At 40.0% G+C, this 20768-nt stretch overlaps 1 protein-coding gene across 1 annotated transcript in view; it reads right to left on the bottom strand.

The window, feature by feature from the left end:
- LOC113013066 (copine-9-like) overlaps nt 1-17724 on the bottom strand; it is a 113808-nt gene extending 96084 nt beyond the window's left edge. The window contains exons 1-2 of the mRNA XM_026153657.1: nt 17032-17724; nt 13971-14011 (exon numbers count right to left, since the gene is read on the bottom strand). Of these exons, the coding sequence (XP_026009442.1) occupies nt 13971-14011; nt 17032-17111 (121 nt within the window). The 5' untranslated portion in view covers nt 17112-17724. The remainder of the gene's footprint in view (nt 1-13970; nt 14012-17031) is intronic.
- Between the last annotated feature and the right edge of the window lie 3044 nt (nt 17725-20768).

Here is a 20768-nt window from a genome sequence, read left to right as displayed (position 1 = left end):
GTTCATAACCTGGTTAGTGGCTCTGGTCGCTCTTAGAGGTTGTTCTCCTCGTGGCTGCATGCAGCGGGGCTGGAGGATGGTCTGTACTGGTGGACGTAGGTTACTGGCCTGGTGGCCTGGCTGCCCCTGAGTGGATCCGGGGCAGGCGTGGGGGTTTGGGGTTCGGGGGTGCTTTGCCTCCGTGCTGGGGCTCTGGCTGGGCCTTGGGGGCTTCGGTCCTCGTCGGTGTGTCACCGAGGTTGTGAGCGGGTGGGTGCATGGGGGCTCAGCCCTGGCGCAGGGGGCCTCTTGTGCATCGGCCTAACTGGGGGGCTCTTCAACTGGCAGGGAGATTGTTCCATCGTTGCAGGAGTCCACTCTGCAGGTGGGGGAGAGACATAGGAGAGGTGGAGAATAAACTTAACCTGGGTGTCTGTTGTCTTGTGTAGTCTGGGAGACGATTGAATGTTGGGGTGGGTACAGTTTCCTCTGCGGTGGGGTAGGGTGGGCTGCCCCGGGTCCTGTGGGGCTTGGCAGTGCTACCGTAGGCCCCGGTCTGGATGGACCTGGGCTCCCTTGCCTTGGTGGGTACCAGAGGACGGGGGGTGCCTACTGGGGTCAGCAGGGGAGCTGGCCCTAGGGAGGGGCATCCTCCCCTCCCTCCTTTTCCTCCCCATCCCCGGCTACCTCCCTCTTCCCGCTCCACCACATTCACCCACACAGGTAGGGCCTTGTCACAAGGGTGCAGGGGAGACATCCCCCCCCCCCCCCCCCTCTTTCCCCTTCCGGCGACCTGTGCCTCAATTTTATCTCACAACTTAGACATCCACATTACTTACAATCTCATAACACACACATATATATATAGGGCCTTGAGGGTGGGCACGTTAACGGCGTCCATGCTCTCCCTTGTTTTAAATGCACTTTAGAACAACACGCAGCAACACTACACATGAGCGGGAGGAGGGAGGTATGGGGTCTTCACACACCCCCGTTCTCTGCTAGCCATTGGGGCGGGGGGGCTGGGAGGAGATGTTAGCTGTCCGATTGGCCTCCCTGCTGCTGCGGAGCCTGGGATGGTCTGCTTGCCTCCACCCCGGGGGGAAGGGTAACATCTCTTGGGTATGGGTTCTGTTTCCCCCTCTGGGGGCGAGGGTACCTGGACCTGGGGTATAGAGTATGTTTGGGGAGTGTGATTGTGTATACATGTCCATTTATGTCAATCCTTACGTTGGGTGAGTTCTGAGTGTTTGTATATGTGTGCATGAGGGTGGGAATGCATGTTTGTGTCTGTGTGTGCCTGTTTCTCTGTGTCTATATGTCAGGTCGGGTCTTAGACTCCACCTCTCTGGGAACTCCCAGGCCCTCCAAGGCCTATCTCCCCTCACCACACTCCCTGCCGGTGACTGATGCCCTCAGGGGTCGGTGGTGGTTCTTGGTGTCCGGGGCTGGGCGCCCAGGTATGTACCGGTTCACTCCCGGTGGCTACCTGGCGGCTACCTACTGGTTAGCCTACCTGGCGGGGCCTGGCGGGGCCTGGCGGGGCCTGGCGGGGCCTGGCGCCTGTTGCTCGGTCAGGCCTCCTCCGGGGTGTGGTGGGCCCTCGGGCCTCTGGCCTCTGGGCCTGCGGCTCGGTTCACTCTGGCTCAGCTGGCTGCCGGCAGAGCCAGCGGGCACGCCGGTGCAGCCCCCTCTAGCTTCTGCTCAGTGGCTCCTGGGTGACGCCTCGTCTGGGGAATCTCAGCCCTTCCCATGAGGGTGGCACGGATGCCCCTCCAGTGGTCCTCCTTGGGCTCTCGCACCCTGAGGCCTCTGGATGTCTGGGGCCTGGATCTCCTCCATGCCTGCTTCATGCCCTGGGGGACGGGGCTATGGCTTGCTACATCATCTTGCAGACCATTACATATGGAAACCATTTAAATACAAGCGCGCTGATCCACACAGGTATGCACACGGGTGTTCACTGCTCGTAGACTTACACCTTTCTTGGCTGCTACTTCAAAGCACATTGTGCGCTGTCTGTCCTGCGTGCTGCACAACAACATTGAATATTTAGTATTTACTGCTGTTTACACTTAGCTAGATTAATGCGATGGTGTTATGTTTAGTATGTTGCTTTGTTTTGTTTTTTTGCTTGTTTTCTATTCTTCTTCTCTCAACAGGTGATCCAGGAGATTTTTTTTTCTCCCCCCCTTTCTCACTGTCCCTCTCTCCTTCTGTTTTTCTTTTCCTTCCTTTTTCTCTCTCCCTTTCCTATCCCTCACTCATGTCTGTCCCGTCTGTAACATCTGAAAATAAAATATAATAAATAATAAAAACAAAGGTCGATCAAATGGACCAATACAGTAATGCCACGATGATCCATTTGGCAAAGTAAATCCATTGGGTATCCTTGTTGGTCTTCAGACAACAATTCTGATGGCTAAAGAACCAAATGGGACAGGCAAAAAAAAAAAAAAAAAAAAACAGTGCACAGAGCTTCTTGGAATGGGTTTGGATGTCTGAACAGCTGTGTCCAAGCCTCACATCACCAAGCACAATGCAAAGCATCTGATGCAGTGATGGAAAGCATACCACCACTGGACTCTAGAACAGTGGTGGACGCTAGAGAACATGTTCTCATGCTTCTCGATCCGGCAATCCGATGGACGAGTCTGGGTTTGGCAGTTACCAGAAAAACGGTAGTTGTGTTACTGCATTGTGCCAGGTGTAAAGATTGGCGGAGGGGGAATCGTGGTGTGGGTTTGAGGTCAGGACTCTGAGCAGGCCAGTCAAGTTCTTCTACACCACATCACCAATTCATTCCAAACATATTTGGAATGAATTAGAGTGGAGACTGCAAGCTCCAAAATTAGTGTCTGACCTCATACATGACATCTGACAGAATGGTAGAAAAGAAAAAAAAAGAAAGTGAAATACACTCCTAAATCTTATGAAAGGTCTTCCCAGAAGAGGCTGCTATAGCTGCAAAAGGTGGGCAGACACCATATTAAACCCTAAAAATGGGATGTCACTCAGGTTTATATGAGTGTATAGACAGATGTGAAAATACTTTCAGCAACATCGTGTATATAGATATAGATTTAATAAGAAATGGAGTGGTTACCTCTAGGAAATGAAAACCTTTCAAAGATGATTGATCAATAGAACTAGAATAGGTGAAAAATAGAGAAACCTTAAAGATACCTTAAAGATAACCTTCAAATCAAAATGTATACCTGCAATTTTTTTTTCTGACCTAAATTAGTTTTTAATGGTTTAATGGTTGCTATAGACTCAGCTCAAGACCTGCAACAAATATGAAAGTAAACACATTAATGAAATGCAAAAACGAAGGTCAGGCATCAGTGGTGTAAAGCATGTCAGGATGAGCAAAGTGTAGAAGCCAGGTGCCGCTAGTCAAATGCACTTCATTAATTGATCACCAGCATGTGTGAGCACCTCCATAAAAACTGAATCTTTGCCAATTTGTAGTCTGGAGCATTCAGGTGTGTTAACACAGTGCCACAGTCTTCACAGCACTCTATGCCCAGCAAAGTCACCTCAAGGTCAGACCATGCAATCAGGGAAACTGCAACAAAACCAAAGAGCTACACACAAGCTCACACCAGTACAATTAGAGAAAGACTGTACAAGTATGGCCTTTTTGGAAGGGTTGAAGATGCATAATCATAGTGCACAGTGTCACATTTGGCCGAAAGCAAACATTCAAACACCTGGTCTTCCTAAATCGCTTTACATTTAAGCACAAAAGTAAAAGAACAACAAAATCTTCAATATATTCTTTGTAAAAACCTACTGGTTAGCCTACTGGTTTCAAAGCATCATGTTTATTCATGTCCATCTAAATGGGAAAAAAAGCTATTTGCAAGCCAACTTAACAGTCCTGTACTTTACACAGATGAGCACATGAACAGTGCAGGTATACAGTACATCCTCCATCCCTGTGTGGGCGGTGAGAGAGAGGCATCAGCTAATTTGATGGTGGAGTAAGAGAAACTCAAATTAAATTTACACAACGACCAGGCAACGTGACACAACATCTCCAAGGACAAACGCTGAGTCATCAATAAATTAGATAAGAAGAAGTGCCTGAAGAGATGAGTGTTTGGCATCTAACACATTCTTGTAGAAAGCTGTGACAGACAAGTTCATGAGCAGGAGACAGATACGCAGACAGACAGACGCAAACAAGCACAACCTCTTAGCTCAAAGCTGTTGACAAGAACAGCTGAAATTCTCAGAATGTGAATGCAGGAGAAAAGAGATCACATATTTATTGTTGTGTTCTTGAGAAAAAAATCCAATCATTACCAAAGTCCAAAGCTGTAGCTACCTAGGTATGAAAAAAGAGACTCACTACAGCACTGAAATAGCGAATATCAACAACCGGATCACTGGGTTTCGTCGAGTACCACTTGATATGAAGTGCCATCAAAGTTCAGAAGCACTGGGGTCTATCTGTAATTTGGTCTGCCTATTTTTAAACCAAAGATGCAGACATGTGCTTTCGTATTTGTTTTGATCACTGATCCCCGAATTTGAAAAATATGTTTTTTGAAAAACTGTTTTGCAGACTGTAACTGTAGTCAATTCATTCAAAAACGGTTTCACAGACCAGTCTGGCTATTATCTTTAACCTCCTAAGACCCAAACTCTTCAATGGCATGCATTTTTAATTTCTCTTTGCTATTTGGGCTGACTGGGACCTGATGAATGTAAAAACAAAGAATTACGTGATTTTTTTTTTTTTTTTACCGGATTTTTGTTACTGAGAAGAATGAGATCCACATATGAGGACAGTTGTTTTAAATGTCGATAGAACAGTGTCAGTATAATGTCCTTGTAAGTGGATATCAGGCCCTTGTAGAGCAAAATTAAGTATTTTGGTCTAGACAACCCAAAATATGACATCCACATATGTGGACATCAGGCCCTAGGAGGTTAACTAAATTTGTCAAATCTGGAGGTCATTATGACAAAATAACAAATCTATTACCAAAATACTGTAGCGTACAAAAGTCTCAAACGACACCAATTTCTTTATATTTTGTTTTTGTGTAATTTGTCATACCTCAGCCTTCTTTCCTTTCTTACTCTTTTGTTTTAAGAATGCTGTCTTGAGAGACATCTTTCCACTGACACCATTTCTGATGAGGCTTCGTCAAATAGTAGATGAATCAATTCAAGCAGATCAACTCAACTCAACTTTATGATACTGTCACACTATTCAACATTAGTAAGCTATTAGCAAGTGCTTAATTCAGCATTTATACATCATTATTCTTCCTTAGTATGTCATTTATAAATACAGATATGTTTATCCATCTGTTACTGTTACACCAATAGAATAGAATAGCCTTTATTGTCATTGTACAGAGTACAACGAAATTGGAGTGCCACTCCCTTGGTGCAAGTTTCAATAATAAATATAAATGTAAAATATAAAAAGTACAAAAAAAAACAATCGTAAGTACTCAAACAATAGTATGTACAATATATACAGGATAGCAGCATTAATATAATGAGCATGTGCATGTGCATCACTGCTGTACATGGTTTATCTATGTACAGCTATCACTGCTAGTAATAATCAGAATCATAGTCATAACAGTATATTTGCATTTATAAATGGCATACCAAGGAGCAGTAATGATGTAAAGATACATAAATGATGAATTAAGCACCTTCTAATACCTTATTAATAGCTTAATAGTGTGACATCATTTCTTTTTTTTGAGGACATGACTTTCAGAATTTGCTCATCCGGTGTAGATTTTTTAGACATGCCACTTCTTCCTGTTGTCTTTCACTTGTCCAGTTTCCTTCAATTTCTTCGAGCACACACCACACACCATGCTAAGATTTCCTGAGTTTTCAGCTAATAGCTCTTTGGGAATCACCTTGTTGATGCAAAAATACCATCATATGCCAGTCAAATTGTGTTATCTTTGTCTTTTTCTAATGAGTTAATTAAAGAAATGGGATCCAGTCATGGCTCATGACCTTTGCATAGTAATGTAGGGGGAATATTGGCAGAGACCACATCACTAGCTTGGTTTATTGCGGTGAGCTCGGCAACATCAAAAGGCCTGTATTTACACAGAAGACAACAGTGGCTGGTGGTCTGTACAATGTCAGTATCCCTGGCATTGAACAGAAACCCCTTGTCACTACATTCAGCCAAGACCAGCACAGACCAGGATGCAGGGATATCATTATCCAAGTCAATCACTGAGAGAAGAGAAGTGAGCAAATACAGAGCTTTTAACACAAGGTAACACCAGAGGTAGCATTTCATTGTCCATCATTTTGACAGACAAAGCTGTAAAAAGTGAACTGGTCTGTCACAACGTAATTTTACCTGCCATTTTAATCTCTTTCTACTTTTCAGTGAAACTGAGTCATATCTAATAGGGCTGCATTTTCAAAAACAACTCAATCACAATATCTAATGTAAAGGACAGAGCATGCATTTAGGAGAGCATGAAGAGAAAACAGAAACACTAAAAAAGCAGATAAATGAGCCTAAACAGGCACATATGAATTAAATGTATTTGAAATGAATTTGAATGTAATCAAATTGAATCATTACATCTCCCTCAACAGACAAGTTTTTGTATCATATTTTATTTTATCCTAAAGACCCTTCCTATGCTGCAACAATAATTCAATACTGAAATCATGAGGGATGTCATCAGTTCCCAAACATTTCTGTGAATAACCATGAACCTGAAAATCCAGACTATAGAACTCTTTTAGTTCTTTTTAAGCCACTCTGTAAGTTAAACAAAACTATTGTGGTATTGTGGAATGTAAATAAATGACTAAGTTGTGACTGATATTATTAGAAACATTTTTTATTACATTTGTTTCCAAGTTTGTACATAAATGAGGAGGAGGAGGCTTGTCTTTCTGTCATAGTGCAAAAAAACCAGTGGTATGGAATATATGGTATTTACAGTATACATAATATATAGATCTCTATATAAATATTAATTAGCAAAATACTCAGTTTACAATTGTATAAAAAACAGAGTGCTCCAAAACACAGAGGCAGTCATTGCCTAACACATAGCTAGGATTTGATTTTGAACACAGATGGTACGTACGATTTCTAACAGTCGCACAATCCTTTGGCATTATTATTGTTTATCTAGCTAACAGTATTTAACTTGTCTATACTGTGGAAGTGTCGCTAAATCTATATCCTTTTTAATGGCCAGTAGAGGGCGACTCGTCTGATTGCAAAGCTTACAGTTATATTGTGTCTGTGGGGAAACAGCCCTCAGCTGTTTTGTTCTATGACCTGAGAAAACACTTCCCTAGTGATGTTATGGTCTCACTATGAAAGTATTTACTAATTTGAGGTCACACTGAGTAAAACACAAAGTTTATGACTGCCCATCTTTTAAATACAGATGACTTGTTTGTAAAAATATGAGACGTGGCGTGTATACAGATACATGGATACATGATCGATCTCTGTCTGGAAGCATAGTGAACTAACACTGGATTACTTTGATACTAAAAACAGGTTTTCGTGAGTCTGGGGTAATTCTAAGTGGATTTATGTCAGTTTCACAACCTTCAAATAAGTCCTGTAATTGTGCAAGGTTTAAAATCTGATCTGAAACACAGAGCTGAATCACCGGGGAACAGAAAGCATCTCTCCCTCATCCATCCATTATGTTAATGAAACCCAAGAGGGCTATAGTGATCAAACAATTTAAATTTTCACTGATCATTGCCTTACTTGAATTGAGTAATTTAGGCACTTTAATGCATTTTTGATGAAGACAGCAGTTTATGATGTCTGTGTAAATGTATGCCCTGCTTTAGTCAGTCTCATCTTCTGTGAAATGACTGTAATAAGTTAAGCTATGCGGTGAAAAATGGACAACAGTATTAAAAAACATCTTCCTGACTCCTCACACACCTCCGTGAAAGTGGAAGTGACCCATTTAATGAGTACCACCTACTAAATTATCTCTGAACGATATTAAAAGTAATTAAATCGCCTGCAGTTTTATGAGGCCAAGATGCTCTTTTTGACCCGATTGCATATTGTGTTATTTTTGCTATCTCATCTAAAGTTCCTATATTTAGCAATCACAGAAGCTTCAATGATGCAGTGCACGCAGCCCTGATTGGGTGAATATACTTTGATTAAAACATTCACATGTGAAGTGGAAAAAGAACGTCTGATTGATTGAACGGGCCGGTATCCTCTTGTTACACAGCCACGTTCTTTAGTCCTTTTTTTAAGCTTCCTTCCTGTCATACGCTGCAGCCTTATTACTGCCATAGCATTTATTCCTGTAACTGCCCAACATCCAACAGCTAACTCTCTACAGTCTTAAAGCCCGGATGCATGCATCAGGGAGCATCTGTCAACAGAAACTAAATCAGTGAACTGGTCTGACTTACGAAAATACCTGTAGACAAGTGTATACAGATGCATGCCTGTATAACAGCTCTCTGCATATTAAAATGGATTGAGAATGACAGGGTGGAGGTATTGTTAGATTGTGATCAGTTCAGTAGCTGCAATTTCCTGGAGATCACAGAACATGTTTTCAAATAAGAGGTTATTAAGCCTGTCAGTCATTTTTGCTTCCTTTGACAATGATCTCCTCCAAGTAGGATTGATTGGCAAGCAGTGAGGAGTTGTTTTTCTACCTTGTTAGATGAGGGGGAGTTACAGAGCATTCAGACCACAGCACTCTAGCGTTGCAAAGGTTGGCGCTGGTGTTCTGTGTTTTTCCAGGTACCAGTGAAATATTACCTAGGAAAACTGTGCATTTGCAGGCTTATCTGATGCCAGAACTCACAGGCAGCTTTTTAGTCAAGCAATTTCACAACTTAGCTAACACAGCAGGAATCGTTTTATCGTTTCTTCTGACAATTGTGAATTGAACTGTAAAAGTGCACCATTCACACAAAATTCTTGGGCGTGCAAGATTATCCAGCAGAATTTCCTGGATGGCAGACATATCCAGATGATTGGTTCCTATTACAGATCAAAGTATGTAGTTCCTGTGAGCCATGCTAAACCTTCCTGCCACTATAAACACAGAAAGACCACTAAGACAGTACATATACTATATCACAGAAATTCATAAGGAACACAGGCACTCTTGATAATTACAGAATAAGAAAGGTATTTCAGCTGCTGAGGACTGATAAAATCTTGCTGCAGTAAAAATACATTTGACTTTAGCCAGATGTGGAGGTGCTAATTGGCAGCTGTGGATGTCTATGTTGCCAGAGGGAAATGCTTCCTTAAAAATATTTTAAAAATGGTATTCTTATTAATCATTTGAACATGCATGTGTGTTTTAAAGATATAATGCACTTCTTAGAGACTATGGATATGGGCACCCACACATTTCATCTAGTTTCAGAGCTAAATGTGGAAATGTTCAAATGAAACCTAAAATGTCAAGAGCCAAGAATATTTTATGGTTACATAAAGAAAAAAAGGGACTAGTAAAAATGCCTGGTGATTGCATTGATTATATTTTTTGTATTACGTAAATGCAAGCAGTTGTACTAACGAACTTCTCACTCAGAGGTCGACTGTGCACATCAGCAACTACTGGGCGACCATATTAAGGCAACCTATATTAAGGTCACGTGATTGGAGGCAACCTGTCTCCAAACAATTGCAGTGTGACTTACACTGCTTGCAGTCACACTCAGACAGACTTGATTAAGGTTTGCAAATAACTGCTGTCTAATTTATATATGGTTTCTAATACATTACAATTAATCTGAGTCAATGTGTACAAGTACAACTTTTCTGAAACGCATCTCTTTGCACTACAAGACTCAACTTAAATGGTTGCCAACTGTTTGTGTTCTGGTTATCTTCCTATACAAAAAAGAGGCTTTGAAGCACCTCATTCATTGTGCAGTCAAATCTCGGTCCAGCAAAAACTACATCACTACTTGCGGAATCTATGAGGTTCTGGCTCGACTCTGAATGTAATTAGGCAATTTTAGCAAATTTATCACATTCAATGACCTATTATCACAAACAGAATGCATGTAATTGCTACCTTGACACCATTCAATTGCAACCCGATAGCAGACTAATTCGTCTTATGGCCGTTTTATCAACGTCTTGACACCAAAGTCACTTTAAAGATAGAAACTGCTACAAGCTGCAGACAAAGTTCCTGTCTGTGAAGCAGCCATTTCAAAGGCAATGAAATCCCAAATTTATTCCACACGTTTGAAATTATTTTGTTCATGTCATGGTCTCTGACCACTGCTTTCCCTAATGTGACTGTGGCATTATTGAGGTGAATATGTTGCTGCTGATGCATCACACTAAGTAATTCTTCTTTCAAGCTAAAACTAACTGATGACTGAGAGTCCTGATAAAGCTGATATATTAAGTTAGGCCAACTTTCAGTGAAGAGAAAGCAAAAAAAAAAAAAAAAAAAAGCTTTAAATTTCAATCAAACATTTAGCTGATGTGTTTTTATTCAGTTAAAGAAAACTGATTTTACAGATGTGATGTATTTTTCTCTGTGTGTGAATATTAAGTAAAATCCACTTGAGCACAGAAAAAAAGTAAATGGGTGAATGAGTCATGTTGTGTAAAGCTCTTCAGGTAGTGCATTTACCATCTCTTACATCAAAATAATAAATTTGTTTGTCACAAACCTTCGAGCTAGAAAATGAACTGAAAATTCATGTGGGTTTTCTATCATGCAAGTATGCGTAATTTTAGAAGAATGTCATGGTTGGAAGCTGTATGGAACCACTGTGGTATCTACATATATTACACCTAAACTTTATAATTGGAGAAAAAGAAATCAAGCAAAGACCACTAACTCTAATGCTTATAACACTAACCCACACACTGGCTTAGACAGTTAGCTGACTAGCTAAGTAGCCGTAAACATAAAAGCTAAGTTTGGTAGCACATATTGGGCTTGCTAGCTTAAAAGAAGTATAAAAGTTGACATTGTGAAATAAAATGTCCTTATCAAAATACCTAAAAGAAAATGTGTCCCTGCAAAACAAAAAGGTTATTTTTAGTACTGTCAGAGTTAATCTTGTTAAAATGACGTTAACGCCATAACCGCATTAACACGGCAAATCTCCGTTAGCGAGTTAGCGTGGATCGCCCTGTGCCTGGGGCTGCACGGCGCTAACGCATTAAGAGCTAAACGAACTAACGCGTTGACGCCATGCAGGTCATGCAAGGGGCGATCTGCACTAACTCGCTAACAGAGATTTGCTGCATTAATGCGGTTATGGCGTTAACGTCATTTTAACAAGATTAACTCTGACAGCAATAGTTATTTTATAATATTAAGGTAATCTAAAAGATGATTATTAACAGTTCATAACAACATTGAATCATCTGATTTCATAATGATAACTGACTGTATATTAAATGGCCTTTTTTCATTTTTTCATGTCAAGCTGTATCTCAGTTTTTGATTGGTATTTTGGTTAAAGGGCTGATGTACAGCAAGCTGCTGCTTTTCACATCAGCAATAAGTGCAGTAAATGCAATACTGTTTACATATACCCCTAATTAGTGCACTGAATCTTCTTAGAATTACTATTGATGTACATCATAAGATTTGCATTTCTTCTGAAGTGAATCAAGAACATTTGCCTTGTTAACAAAAGTTTTAATCCTCTTTAACATGACTTTTAATCTTGCACACTCTGCACATCTAATAGCTCCTCCTAAAGACTGTACTACTGATGCACATCAGAGTTATGGAAGTCTTTAACATAAGCTTTGCACTTTTTGTTAATGCTGCACGTTAAACGTTTATTGTGCAAGTTCAATTTTCTGTGGATCCGAGAGAGAGCACAAAAAATAAGCGACTTAATGATAAAATCCAACCTCTACTCTTTGCTTGAAATATTATTTTTTAAATAGTTTTAAATCTTGAATCTTCCCTGTTGCCTCTGTTTGTTGATTAATAATAGCATCTCCGCTAATTACATCTTCCAGCTGCAGTGCATGTAGCAACAGGCGGCTCAGAGCTCTTCTCCAACATCTGCTTGTGTGTGCTGGACTGAAGACGAACCTCACGCACTACTTCACCCTGTCTGTACTGGTTGGAGCCCAGTCGCTCCTCAGGCAGCCCTCACATCTGTGATCAGTCATCATCGCCCAAGCCTGAAGACCGGTGGTTGGACAGCTGTGCTCTCAAGCTGTGATTTGAGTAACTCATTTAAAGCTCAACTGTTAGGCTTTCTTAAGGTATCATTTCTTGTCTGAGATAGTTAAGCCCTGTGGCCTCTCAAGCTTACCACACTGCTCTACTTAGACTGCAAAAAGCTTTGGTGCCAGGAGGGCAAATGAGGGGAAACACCAAAAAACTATTACAGAGCAGTCAGATTATCAGATGCAATGGCTCACACTTTTTTTGCTATGATTGTATTCTCTAGTCTATTCTAGTGGAGATAACTGATATCTAAATTCACCAATTGCATTTAATTTCACTGACTACAACACGTGAACCTGTTGAACTCAAGCTGTTATGCTCTTTTTCTGTTGACTTCCTTTCACTCTGAAGATTGCTAATTTCTCCTTTTCTGAAAATCATGTTTTCTTTTAACTGCCATTTTTTGGCCAGCATGTCTTAGTCCTTTTTTTAATCACTTGTGCTTTGAAAATAAAATGAACACGAGGTGGTGGAGAGACAGCCAGACTTGCTGCTGTGGAGGTGAGTGGCTGTGAAATGTTCTCAGTATGGCTTGGCTATTGACAGCTCAGAATCAATCCCCCACCCCCCACCCCACTCCCCAAAAAAGGGAAAAAATTGAGATATCACCTAAATTTCTACATGGGTTTGTAAAATCAAGATGTGTGAGTGCAGCAGTGGGGGTGGAAAACATCCTGCCATGGAGGCGTAATTATGGACAATTTTGGTGTTTAGAAATGTAGCGGTTTGATGGAAACCACTCAAAAATAGTGTTTGAAGGTACATCTGTATGCAACACTTGTATTCTCTGAACTTTTTAGCTCCGGCTGGTGCATTCAAATCCACTGTGGCCAACAGCTATCGTGCCAATGGCATTATGGGGAGAACAGTAGGAGAAAGTAAGTGCATGAACTCCTTTATCAAAACTTTCTGTCACAATTTTCCCCAGCTGTCTAACAACTCTGAGGCTATTTTGTACCATATAAAATGTATGATCTGTCAAAGCTGCTGGATCTGACTGATCATGTTTACATACACAGAGACATGTGCATCCACACACCGGTCTAATAAGAACCTGACACATGCACACTGCTAGCAAAACTAACAAGCCTAACACCTTAATCAGACTGTCACCCTGAATGTGACTGAGAACATGGTTGTGTCCACACGTACACGGGTCATTCTGTAAACTTGATAAACATTTTATCCTCATGTCAGCAGTGTTTTTTTCTGAATATGAGGTATTTTATATAAAATGAGATCTTTTTTTTAAATGAATTCATGGAAAAAACTGTTTAAATAAAGATCCCTGCACAGATGGATATTTGTTTTCCATGCAAATGTGTTTTAGGTCTCAAAAAAACTAAAAAGTTGAAAAACTGTGAAAGTTATGTTTTGTTGTGTAAACTAATTAACAGTGGAACGTAAAAAAGTCATTTGGTGCTCATTAAAATGTATTCACATTTAGCATTCGGAAGATGTATTCACTTCATAAATCATTACACTGCACACAATGTACCGGTAGCTGTACTTTCAGTACTTGGTATTATCAATACTGATCTTGTATTTACTTTGTTTCAGATCAATACTACATCTTGCAGTATTGTGTACTAATAAATAAGTTAAATATGAGTCATTTATCTGTGGTGTGCCTTATTTGTTTTATTATTTTTAATGTATTTAACTTCATTTTAGGTAACACAAACTAACAAAAAAATAACCCAAATCCATCCCCAGCAAACAGTTTTATTTAAACTTAATCATCAGTACCAGCACTTCAGACTCTAAATGGTTCATACATACCAGGATCTGACTTGGAGAATGTGTCCACATCCAGTAGACTCCTGTGGAAACAATAAAAAAGATGTATTCATTCATTAACATTCGCTCCATCCTATTTTTATCTCTTTTGTTCTTAACTCTCCTGCATGTTTACAAAGGTTTTCATCTAAACCCTGAAAGTTAGGTCATGGGCAAATTTAAACTGCTCCCCAAGTTATTCTGTGAAAACAAACATCACGAGAAGCCTTTCTGAGTAACGCTAAGCCAAAATGAAAGAAAAAATTAAAAAACAAAGCACTGAATGATTAGTGAAGGACTGATCAGCAAGATAAATAGGTAGCTGGTGACTCAGTTACTCTGGCACATTTTGTGAAATATCTTTCAGAACCAAAGATTAATTTCCCAAAACATGAGCAGAGAAACACTACATGACTCTAGCTCGCCAAAGGTTTTTACATTAATGTGTCAAAAAGTTTTAATGTCAATTAATGAGTCCTACAAAAATGAAAAACTCAAACCCTTTGGTACTGTGTGAAACAGGCTGGTGATTTCCAGTCATTTCCACAATGACTTCTAAATTTTCCTGTCTTGTCATACATACATATTTCTCTGCCAGTGATGACTTGATGTGTCAGACTGTTAGTTTTCTGAAGGTACCTGCTATTATGCATCACAGTGAATACGCTTGAGATGATGATTTCAAGAGCACAAGGTTTTGCAGTTACTTTGTGGAATAAGAGCGCTTACATTTGCATCTAATGTGAGGAAAAATAACTGTATTTTTCTTCAATCTTCACACAAGTGCTAGTACATACAGAAACGGAATATTTCTACTGTGTGCAGTTGTACTCTAAAAGAACAAACTAATACTGGGAGTCTGTTGTGGTAATCCTTCTGCTTTCTTTAGCGACAGGTTGTCATTAGCGTCACACCTGAAAGATGTATATAAAAATAACAGTTGTGCAACTTGTAGGCAGTAATGACAAGTTACCAAACAGAATGAAGAAGGTACTTCCTGTTGTCCACATATTACAAAATCAAGTGAAAGACTTCACATATTTATTTGGACAACTGTCACCTGAGAAATGAACCAAAGTAACAGACAAATCATATATTATCACATAATCTAGTCCAAAACATTATGTAACATGATTCTGCCTTTTCATTGTATGTCCACAGAATTTATGATTTGGTTGCATTTCAACATCCACAAACAGCGTGATTGTATATCATGTAAAACCACTCTGAGCCATGAAGTGTAAAGCCAAAAAAAAGGAAAGCACACACCTTTGCTCACATATCAGCAAATAATGCAAATCATGTGGTCCTTAGCAAGTCTTGAAACTAGACAAATAACCACAAAACATGACATTTTACACCATGTTATTATTTAATAACAGAAATTAAGCCAAAATGCAGAAACAGTGAGTGAAATAGTGCATTCGTATTTCTTCTATGAGGGTAAAACACTCCATAGATTAGCTGTAAAAGTCTTTATAATCATTTCTAACAAAAGTTCATGTCATGACATTCATACATTTGTAAAGTACTGATTTAATTACTCCACTGGTTAATTCACAAGTAAACTAATATTCAGAGAAGCCTTATGTGTGATGTAATCCCAAAGATTTCCCTTGGTTTGTGTACATGGATCTTTCTACTGTATCATTTCAACCCTACTTTTGTTAGGTTTAGTCAACAAAACTATTTGGTTAAGGCCATGATTTGGCTTCAGATTTCACATGCTTTAAAGCCCCAAGGGTTGTCTCGTGTCAGTCTGAAAAAAAGAAAAAGTATTTCTCACTGAAATGTATCAGTATATCAAGCTGTTGCTCAAAAAAAATCCAGAAACAGTGTGCAGGATAACTCTATCTTTGGGAGAAGAGGGATCATAAAAATGAAATGCAATAGTGCAATTTTGCCCATCTAAAGAAAATCAGTTGCCCGTCTCTACATGCTTACCAGAACCTCCAACATCATTAAAGAGAGTTATATAGAGGTCTGTTCAGTCTGGTTAATACCCTGATGTATTACTTCATGTTTTGTCCTGCACACAGTGCCCAGAAACTCACATTATGCTGGTTTTTAAACTTTTAAACAGAGCTAGACATACTGTTTCCTCCTGCTTCCAGTCTTTATATTAAGTGGTCAGCTGTTCCATTTGTCATTGTATCAAACAGAAATTCAGTAATTCAAGGCATAGATAAGGTCATGCATTCAGTGTGCAAACCCAAGGTAAAAAACAAACAAACAATCAAACAAAAAAACACAAAGAACTTTATCATTTATCTCTTCATCTGAGCTCACCTTTAGCTCACACTGCTGTCAGGTGTCTAGCCACTTCAAATCTGTCTGATCTTAGAAGGGACAGCACAGGAGCAACAGCTATTCATTATTCAGGAGTGAATTGGAAAGACCGTCAGCAGACCCAGGTAGGCAGGGTGACTGACAGTCTGGAAAAGCCCTGGATGAGCTTCTCCGCTTGGTCTGTTAGTCACTCAGTCAACTGTTCAGCTAAGGCATCTGTAAAACTGTAAATCCAGCTGTAGAAGTTCTCTTGCAGGGTTACAAATTAAACAGGACAAATTAAACGGCTGTTATCAGTGTATTTATTTGCAGCATTTTAACACTCTGTAACTGCACGTGCTATTGCACTGTGCCTAACACACAGCTCACCATCAAGGCATGTCTATGAATATCAGTGGCACGCTAGGGCACTGGCCAGACTTGATGCCATATGAAAATATTTTCCACGATTTTTAAACCGCTTTAATACATATGGAGGCAACCATGAGAGCAAAGGGCATCTGAAAGCATAAGGTCATCGATAGATAGATAGATAGATAGATAGATAGATAGATAGATAGATAGATAGATAGATAGATAGATAGATAGATAGATAGATAGATAGATAGATAGATAGAAAACATCAGTGTTACATGAAAGAACAAAACATTCCTCACGCACATCTGATGAACTAATTTTTCAGCATATTTTACCCACAGTGGGTGAAATAACAGACTCTAGATCAGGGTTTAAACTGAAAAGCATCTACAGTACGTGTACGGGAGTTTGCCCTTACCTGCAGGACACGGTAACTTCTATTTTAGTTGCGGGGACTCTGGTGTTGAGAGGATCGAATTCCCCTATTGATGCCATCATCTCGACTCACGAAGCTAATGAGCATCCGCAAAGAAATAAGGAAAAGAGGGTGAGAGGGGAAAAAATCTATTTAATCACTACTGGATCGTGATTGCGGTAAATCCATTGTAGAGATATTCCTCTCTAGGGGTTTCGTTCCTGGAACAGCGAGCGGCGGGGGAGGGGGGAGAAACTGTCAGGTAGAGAGAGAGAGAGAGGGGGGGAAAGTTGTGAGGCAAATTTAAAGTTCATTCATCCTTCGTGCGTTCACCGTGCGCTCCCGGTATCTGTCCGGTGCTGAGGAAGAGAGGAGGGAGGAGAGCGCAGCCAACCGGAGGCACCGGCAACAGCAAGGTGCTGTCTCCACCTCTCTATCTCCCTCTCTCTCTTTTCATCGTCCTCTTCCTTTGTGAAATATTTTCTGGAGCTTACATGCTTTTAAAATAAATTAAAGTGAGTAAAATTCCTCAGATCTTTTCCTCTCGTCCTTTGCCTGTCTGTCACCAGCGGGCAGAATATTTCCACGTGTGACAAAATGTAACGCCTTTTCTGTTCTGTGGCGCCAGAGACGCACCCAAATTATCCGTTTAAGTTGTGTAAGACGACATGTAACAATGGACGAGGACTTGGACCACTGAGGAAAGCATGTGTGTCTGTGTCTGTGTGTGTGTGTGTGTGTGTGTTGGTGGTGAGGGGGCAGCGTCTTTTGTAAAAAAAAAAAAAAAAAAAAAAAAAAAAAAGATTCAAGAGATTGAAGTCTGAATTTATACCTCAAAATTCATTTATAAAAATCCAAGATGCCTCTATTTTTCTTTTTCTGTGTGTATGTTTGTTTTTGCTTTTAACCAGTGGCCCTAATCCTCTTCCACACAAGTGTATGGTTTGTATTAAATGTTATGCAACAAGAGGGTGATGCAAGCTCCGTTTTTGTCTTTCTTGGGTCAGCTGTACACTAAAAATAGAATGCATAAATGCTTTTTTTTAGGGCTATTTATGTAGGTAAGAATAACAACTGCATGGTGATTAAATATGTGAATTAATGTATCATGAATTCCTGTTATATAAATGATCAACTCATGATTTATGAGATTGGTTAAAAGGTCATGTATTAGTCATCTTGAATATTACTGAGTGACCCTGTGTTCGTCTCCTCGCCTTTCCAATCTGGGGGATGTAACAGGAGAATATTAGGTTGTTGTAGTGTAGTGAGAGAATGGACAGGCATGTTTTGGTTGGCAGAAGCAGTGTATCTACTGAGTGCAGGTACAGTAGGCCTAAGTGTCTATCTTTTTTTTACCATCATTATCAGATATTATTTAAAGTCTATGTTGTTCACATAAATACGATATGTGATAACATTCAAAGTCACAAAAAAGTGACTCCACACAGTGAATAGTGACTCCCACACCTTATCGGGCTGTTCTTTGGTACTTTTTTGACCATTTCCTTTTGGCTGCAGTGACACATACAGACACAAACACAGTTTTCCATTTGCTGAGGACATCACTGTGCAGTAGTGGGTTAATATTTCTTTGGAAAAAGTGTAGCTTGTGTTTTTATAGCATTATAGTCTTCCCGATGACTCAAAGCATCCAGTAGTAGTTTCCATTTACAGGTATTTCTTTGTCTTTGAACGGTGGAAGGAAGTGACAGCACCCGAAGCAATGTACAGGGCATTGTGGTCCTGGGTTTTCGACTCAGAGTTCAAGTTCAAGTTCGCCATATTATGCAATGTAGTCTATTCAGTTTCATCTATATAGTGCCAAATCCACAATAAGGTGCTTTATAATGGAATGGTAAGGACCCTATTATAATACAGAGAAAACCCCATTAATCAGACAACACCCTATGAGCAAGCACTTGGGACAGTGGGAAGAAAAAACTCAGCTTTAACAGGAAGAAAGCTCCAGCACAACCAGGTTCAGGGACGGGCAGCCATTTGTCATGATCAGTTGGGAATAAAGCGTGGGAGACAGGACAAAACAGGACACTGTGGACAAGAGCTAGAGATTAATAATCACTAACGATTAAATGCAAAGTGGTGTGCAAACACACAGTGAGTGGAAAAAAAGCGAGTGAAGAAGCATTAATGGGAAGTCCCCAGCAGCCTGGGCCTACTGAAGCAGAACTAAGGGAGAATTCAGGGTCACCTGATCCAACCCTAACTATAAGCTTTATCAAAAAGAAAAGTTTTAACCTAATTTTAAGAGAGAGTGTCTGTCTCCTGAATCCAAACTGGGAGCTGGTTCAACAGAGGAGGGGCCTGGAGGCTGAAGGCTCTGCCTCCCGTTCTACTTTCAAATATCCTAGGAACCACAACAAGCCTGCAGTCTGTGAGTGAAGTGCTCTAATGGAGTTATACGAGGTATACATGAGGTCTTTAAGATAAGATGGGGCCTGATTATTCAAGAGTTTGTGCGTGAAAATGTAGAATTAATTCTGGATTTAACAGGGAGGCAATGAAGAGAAGCCAAGCGAGAGAAATATGGTCGCTCTTTCTAGCCCCTGTCAATACTCTTACTGCAGCATTTTGGATCAACTACAGGCTGTTAATAATTTAGACACAATGTATCTAATTTTAGAAATATAGCACAAATCCAAGAACGTAGCCTGACATATTAGTTTAATAAGCACAAATCCTGTTTAGAAATGACCCCAAGATTCCTCACAGTGTTACCTGAGGCCAAGGAAATGCCATCCAGAGTAATTATCTGGTTAAACACCAATTATCTTATCACAAATTATCTAATTCTATATGAATCGTAGTTTGCTCATAGCCATGGTGTTTGAGCTGTGTTTTCCAGTTTAATTTTTTTTTCTGTTTGTCTTTGCCTTGTTTATATTCTGAGGTTCAGTTAGTTTTATTTACTTTTCAGTTTAGTCATTGTCAGTTTTTGTCAGTCACTGTTCTTCATTTCCTGTTTTATTTTGGTAGTTAGGTGTTTCCTGTGTTCCTCCACTCTTCTGCTGATTGTGTGAAGCTGTGTCATTCCTTCCACCTGTGTCTGATTCCCATTATCCGTCAGTGAGTGTGCATATTAGCCCACTCAGTCCTTTGTCAGTGCATTTGTTTGTCCTCCTGAACTGCTTCCAGTCTGCTTTTACTGTTTACTGTCTGTTTGTAGTGTTTCTTGTCATTTTTGGTTTTAGTTTTTCCTTACAGAGTCTTTTGTGACAGTTCTGTTATGTCTTCCTTGAATTTTATTCCCCTTTTCAACTTGTTTTCAGTTGGACTGTTACAGCTGCTATTCATTTAAGGTATGCTGTAAGTGTCATTTCACCTGCCTATATTATAGTCTGCATTTGGGGTTCTCATCCAGAATTCATGACACAGGGAGAACATACAAACTCTTATAGCTAATATAGTCTTACCATCAGGAACTGATACCCCTTACCCTTTAGCAGAAAATCCTTCTTGGAAGCATTTTGTATAACTGTGCCAGAGTCTGCCATTGGGTTTGCCTAAATGTTTGACCTAAATTTGTTCCATATAAAATTTCCTCTGCTGAAAAATATTAATTCAGAAGGTTTAAAATCTAGGCTTTTTTTTTTCACCAGAGCACGCCATAATCCTCCATTTCTTCTTTCTAGGCCATTCCTTAGTGGATTTGCAAGCTAACTTATTTTGTTACCCTACTGAAAAGTCCTATCCTAGTTCAAAATGAAATTTTAGAAAGA

The sequence above is a fragment of the Astatotilapia calliptera genome, chromosome 20, assembly GCF_900246225.1.
Source record: "Astatotilapia calliptera chromosome 20, fAstCal1.2, whole genome shotgun sequence".
Lineage (NCBI taxonomy): Eukaryota > Metazoa > Chordata > Actinopteri > Cichliformes > Cichlidae > Astatotilapia > Astatotilapia calliptera.
This window is presented reverse-complemented; position numbering and strand designations above follow the sequence as displayed.